At 42.6% G+C, this 6,296-nt stretch overlaps 1 protein-coding gene across 1 annotated transcript in view; it reads right to left on the bottom strand.

Annotated features, from left to right (window-relative positions):
- Positions 1-6,296, bottom strand: part of Cfap44 (cilia and flagella associated protein 44) — an 81,884-nt gene that overhangs the window by 47,286 nt on the left and 28,302 nt on the right. The window contains exons 13-17 of the mRNA XM_005345015.3: positions 5,895-5,989; positions 4,603-4,812; positions 3,783-3,893; positions 1,796-1,954; positions 613-855 (exon numbers count right to left, since the gene is read on the bottom strand). Coding sequence (XP_005345072.1) covers positions 613-855; positions 1,796-1,954; positions 3,783-3,893; positions 4,603-4,812; positions 5,895-5,989 — 818 coding nt within the window. The remainder of the gene's footprint in view (positions 1-612; positions 856-1,795; positions 1,955-3,782; positions 3,894-4,602; positions 4,813-5,894; positions 5,990-6,296) is intronic.

Below are 6,296 nucleotides of genomic sequence, written 5' to 3'. Positions count from 1 at the left end.
GTGTGTGTGTGTGTGTGTGTGTGTGTGTGTGTGTGTATGTGAAGAAAATTTTGCAGTATACTGGGTAAATGTTTCATGATAGACTATACAGTACATAAATGGAGGACACATAACCTTCCACACACATTGTGACACTCTCATGTATCAGTCTTTGTGACATCCATTATTCTTCTTTATTTTGATTGGGGTGGAATGAGGCCACCTGAAAATATACAGATTCCTGTCAATCAAATGCCACACAGCATGCACATTAGCAGAGTGACACTGCGCAGTCCTGCCACAAAAGCTGTTATTCTCAAACTCAAAACCAAACCAACAGCAGCAGCCCCAAGACAGATCCAGGGGGAGGACTGCTTGCTCCAGCGACTCCTGAGTCTTTCCCCCTTTGGTGCTCCTGAGCTAAGTGACAATAGATACAAAGGGAAGACGTATTTAAAAGTGATGCTAAGATGATATTTAAAAGGAAAAAACCTGTAGCTTATATTAAAACTCACAGCTACATCAATAGCTAAAAATTGAATTCTCAACCTGTTAAGAATGGGTGTGGTGGAAAATAGTGATGATAAACGGCACTGGACAAGAGCGAGGGAAAGTCTTGGAGTTTTTACTCACCAATGACACCCAGAACTTCCCTGGCCCTGAGTAAAAGCCACAGAGGATGGGAGAGGGGGTGGGTGGGATGAAGATCTCAGGCAGCGGCTCCTCTTCCTCTTCTTCCTCTTCCTCCTCCTCTTCCTCCAGTAATCCCTCTTCTCCAAATTCTTCCCTTTCCTCTGCAAGTCTCTTCCTCCTTGCTTCTTTCTCCTTCTCCTTCAACTGCTTTTGTTTTTCCCTCCTTTCAATTTCCATTAATCTCTTTTTAAAAAAGATAGTAGGCATTAAAAAAAACGTGTTATTCTATGATTGAGCAAGACAAAATTTGGGTTCTAGAAACACGCAGAGCTCGGATAGAGAACAACACCACTTACACATAATGACTCTTTGGTGATATATTTTTATCATTAAAATTCAAATCTTTGTGATGAGCATCATTTCTGCTTAATCTCCTTGGTACCCATTTTATTGAAATTATTTTGCCATTCTATCTATAAGAGGAGGAAAGTGCTGTCTTTTTTTTTTTCTCAAAGTCTGTCACTGTCAATCCAGGAACAACGTGGCAATGAAGAAACTTGTTTCCAGCTCCTGGAACCCTGTGATGTAGGCACTCAGTATCACCAACTGTCTAGTGTAGAGTCCCCCAACACTGGCGGCCCCACCTCCTATTTAGAGAACTCACTTCCCAGTTTATATGATTTCTTCACACCAGTCCTTTCTCCAAAGGCATCGCAGTGGCTCAGACTGGTGTGGCTTAGTTGTCATCTAACGAGACCTGAACTCTGGTCCAGCTTCTTCTGCTACAGACTGCATGCTGCCATTCCACGGTTCCTCACCTCCTGAAAACGCTGAGAACTGTCTGCATGGTGCCCCTCTAAGCTCTCCCACGTTATTACCCCCCTCTTCCTCTCATTCTCTGTCATCCCATCCTCTGGAGACTCATTTCCACTCAGGCAGCCATTTTTAACCCCCTCATCCCTCCACACCCTGAAGTTCCTTTCTTTCTTTGTACTTAGGTTTTAGCTGTCTATCCCCTGCTGCCTTCTGCTACAGTTAGCCACCTTCCTGCCAGGGTAAAGTTTCCTCAGGCCACGTTCTGTTTTCCTTTGTTTCTCGTGTGTTCTCCTAGAGTCTCATATAGGGTATTGCACCTTCAAATGCAAGAAAAGAAGGGAGAGAATGTTTCAAGGACCTCTCATACCAGAATCTTCGATTTGATACTTGAGAAGTGGAAGCATCTGAGGACCATGTCCTGGATTTCATAGGAGACGACATCGTGGTCATCCACGTCCTTAATGGTTGGACTCTGACATTCAAGGACGTAGCCATTCTCGCAGATGGTCAGCAAGGTGCTTTCAGGCTTAAACAGAAAGTTATGAATATCATTTACATATAGGCAAATTTTATAAGTTCAGAAAGCTAATAACCCAGGGAAAAGATAATGATCATTTTAAAAGACACTACACCACTGTAGTTATTAGTAAAAATCCTAGTAACTAATGATTACCATATCATTAGTATTAGTTATTATTATTTAATTATTAATCATTAGATTTATATTTCTTTCCTTTAGAGACACCACAACTTATTTCTTTAGCCAAATACACGGTTGTGAAACCTGTCAGCCTAAAGGGCAGAATGTTCTAGTTGGAAATGCTGAGGAAATCTCTGTTGTGAGTGACTTCTCAGCCCTTGACAACCCATCTCTGGCTTCCTGTGGTAATTTAAACGTGGATGCTCTCAAGGTCTCTGCCCTCTTTCCAGTTCTCGTCTCTCTCCGTACTTGCGCTTCAGGAAGTCCTGAGCGGTGACATCCGCTCACACAAAATGGGTCCCAGATTGGTCTGTCCAGCATGGGACTTTCTTTTGCCCTGGACATCTGGCAAATCCCCCATTTCGATATAATTTGTTGTTCATCTTCCACATACTCAGCATTTTGCTATGTGCTAGAGACGGGACTGTAAGAAAAGCTGCTGTCCGTGCTCCCATTACAGAATTTGGCTCCAAAGGGAGAACCTGTCAGTTATCAATTCACAGAGATTAAAGTAAATCGTAATTGCAAAAGTCTTGCCAAGAGACCATAAGAACTGCCGGGTTGTGCATGATTTCCCGAGAAGGTGGCATCTATCTAGAAGGAGTGGCTAAATAAGACATTTTTATAAAATGAGTCGAGGTGTGAGCACTGTTCTGTAAAGAGGAGATACTGTGGCCAATGTCCTGGGGCGCGTTTGAGCTTTGGGAAAACGGGCTTGGAAAGCATCACCTAGAGCTAAATGGCAGGAGAAGAGAGAGACAGGGCAGGGCACTAAGGGGTTGAACACCAACTGGCTGAGAAAGCTGCAACAGCTGGGAGCGTAGCGTTAGAGGAAGAAGATATTTCAAAAGGGAAGGAAAGGTCAGTGGGGTCAAATGATGCCCAATATCAAGGAAGATAAGAATCAGGAATCAGGTGGGTATTAGCGGTGCCTTCAGAGGGGCTGCCTGGTGGAATTGGAGAAGTAGAACGCAGGCAGGAGTCACAGAAGGATGGAGCGGTACGGAAGGCCACGGCGTCCTGGGATGGTCAGGCCTCCTTAGGTGCTGAGGAGGGAGACAGGCAATAGCTGCAGAACACAGGATCAGTGGATTTGCTTTCTGTAAGTGGTGGAGACTACCGCTGGAAATTACCCAGTGAGCGGCAGGTAAGGCTAAATTTATATGCCAGAAAAGTGAGAGAAATAATAGAAAACATTGAAGGAGGGATTCTAATCCAAAGACAAGAGGCGGAATGACCCCTAAGTAGGAAGAGAGGCAGCTCCGCTGTTGTAAAAGGAAGAAGAGGAGGGAGGCAGAAGTAGAAGAGTCTGTTTGGTAGGGCCCTGGCCTTCCTGGGAAGTGACACCGAGGACAAGAGTGGCAGGAATGAAGCTTTGCCGTTTCAAGGAGGCCATCTTGTGTGGGAGAAGGCATTGATAAGAGTCACCTCAGGAGCTGCGGAGAAGTCACTTATATCCCTATATTCTGGGGGAGCCAGTAATCTGCGACAAATGATTATCTCCTGCAGTCTTTGACTGACACTGGTGGCAAATTAGTTGGAGCAACTTGGGGATGGGTTTTTGCCACATAGTAATGGAGAAAGTTGGGGGATGGGGAGCCTCTAGCTGCACGACACTGAGATTTACTCTTGAGGACCAATACTAATGACTTACGTGACTGGCTGGGGACCACATCAGCTGGCAGACAGGACCAGGGGTATTAAAATAACCGATTGGCTTGTAATCCTTTTCCACTTCAAAAAAGAAGACAGTTTGATCTTTACTCTAGAAAAAAAAGAGACATGTACAGCCAATATATATCACTATGACAGCAAGTTCACAGAGCACAAAGATTTAATATCATGTGGTCTATTTGATTTACACTTATAGACACAATGGTCACATATTCCAAATTAATATGATATATATATATATATACATATACATATATATATATATATGATTTCAAATGCTTGTTCATTTTCCCAAGTGTTTCAGTTCATAGTTCTAGAAATGTGATTACCATATATATGTGTTTATACACACACATATGTAATCCCTAAAATAATTCCACACTGCTTCTGTGCACTTCTTATATCCCATAGATTGTAGAGTTGTTTCCTTTATCTGAAGCAGGCTTTTGTTGCGGGTTGCATTTAGGGGGTATAAAGGATCAAAGCAGAGCCCGCTACATGCTAGATAAGAGCTCTCTCACCGAAATTATACCCTCACCTAAGGCGGCCCTCTGTAAGAACACACCCATGTTACAAACTAGGGACTGAAAGGATTTCGTCAATGTGATTTCCGATTGAAATTTTCTACTCATTTAAAATAAGCATTACAACTTATAAGATTATTCTCATGTATTCTATACATACTGCACTGGAAAAATGTGAATTAATTTTGATAAATTAGGCTTGATGGAGTGGGTGGACTCAAAAGGGAAGCTAGACGTGGAATTTCAATAGGAAATGAGAGAGAATTCTGCCCTTACCCCAGTGGCTAGGATCTCCCCATCACGATCATAAGCTAAAGCCGTGACTTCAGCAGTATGGGGCTTGAAGACTTGTTTCAAATGTAACTCCGCATCTAAGATTTTCTTTCGTCCTGCAAAAAGTGTAACTCCTTTTGGATCATAAAGTTCAAGAAGCCGAACAACACCATCTTGGAATCCTATGACAAGCTGTGCAGCGGAGAAGCTCACCTTGGGGGACAATCAAACACAGGGACCTGGATTTAATTAGGAAACTCTCGTACACACACACACACACACACACACACACACACACACACACACACGTCCACATCTTGTTTCACTTTTGGTAACATGGCGCTGGCTTGCCGTTGCAACTCTTGGTTCCATGTTATGGCAACTTTATCTATTATAACCACAAGCAGGGCAATCTATGGCGAGTCAAGCTTCCAGTGAGCAAGCACTCACAGCATGTCTGCCTCCTGGGTAAGAGGCATCTATCACCAGCAGTTCAGGGTAAACACAAATAGACTGGATGTCCCCCATTAACATGCATGTGAGTATGAAATATGAGCTAACATAGGTGACAAAGGAAAGAAGCATAGCCACTTAGAGCAGTTAGGTAATAAAGCCAACCTAGACTAAGGATTCCCCTCAGGCAAAGATGGTGGAGCTGAGATTGGACTGGTGCCTGGTCACGAACTAACTTGATTACAAGAAGGAGGAGCAAGACCTTTGAGATTGGACAGAGCCTGTGCAAAGGTCCAGTGTCAGGAGAAAGCAGAGTTCAAGGAAAAATCAGCCTGATGGGAGCCAGACTAGAGGGGAAAAGCCATGTTACCATAAAAGCTGGAGGGAGAAACTGGAAGACGCCAGGACACAGGATATCTTACACGGTACATTGAAAGTAGTCTTTATCCAAGCAATAACGGAAAGCCAGATCTGCAGCATGCCTGAACCAATTTCCCTGTGATTTCATCCCCAAACAATAATAATTAATCACTCCCCAAATAGTTCCATGTTGTGTAAAAAGCATGGTTGCATGGACAGACAATGGCTCAGATGCAGTTGCATGGTTCCTTTGCAAAGCAGAGCTGTTTTATGCCACAGAATAGATTTTCATTAAAACAAACAAACCCTTAACAGTGAAATCGGGAAATGATTTCCGCAGTGTTCTAGGTAAAATAAACTAACTTGAAACATTTATACTTCTAAAGTTCTGAGCTAGAAAAGAATTATATCTCATAAAATATCTCTAATACAGTATATTTTTCATTGTTTTAGTTAGAAGTTGATTAAAACAGCAGACTTACTGTTAGGGGCACCCAAGTGATCGAAGTACCTCCTTGTCTGAACTTCATCTGGACCAAGGGAGTTTTGCTAGCAAAATCATAGATGCGAACAGAACCTACAGAAAAAAAATACACACACAGTTTTAAAAGAAACAAATGATAGACATATTATTTCTTTAAACAATCTTGAAAAAAAACAATCTTGGCTCACTTTTTACAGGATTAAATGCTGTAACTCAGATCAACTGATAGCCTAACAGCTTTTTAAATTTGTGTTTAGTTTTTTTCTTTTTAATTATTTTTAAATGAGCATACATAGTAGCAGATTTCCTTGTGGCAGGCTCATGCAGCCTAGTTTTAGTTGATCTTGCCCACACAGAGACATCACCCGCTCTCCTTCATCTCCTAGGCCCATCCCCACTG

The sequence above is a fragment of the Microtus ochrogaster genome, chromosome 2 (assembly GCF_000317375.1).
Source record: "Microtus ochrogaster isolate Prairie Vole_2 chromosome 2, MicOch1.0, whole genome shotgun sequence".
Lineage (NCBI taxonomy): Eukaryota > Metazoa > Chordata > Mammalia > Rodentia > Cricetidae > Microtus > Microtus ochrogaster.
The sequence above is the reverse complement of the archived record's forward strand: the minus strand, read 5'-3'. Positions and strand labels throughout refer to the sequence as shown.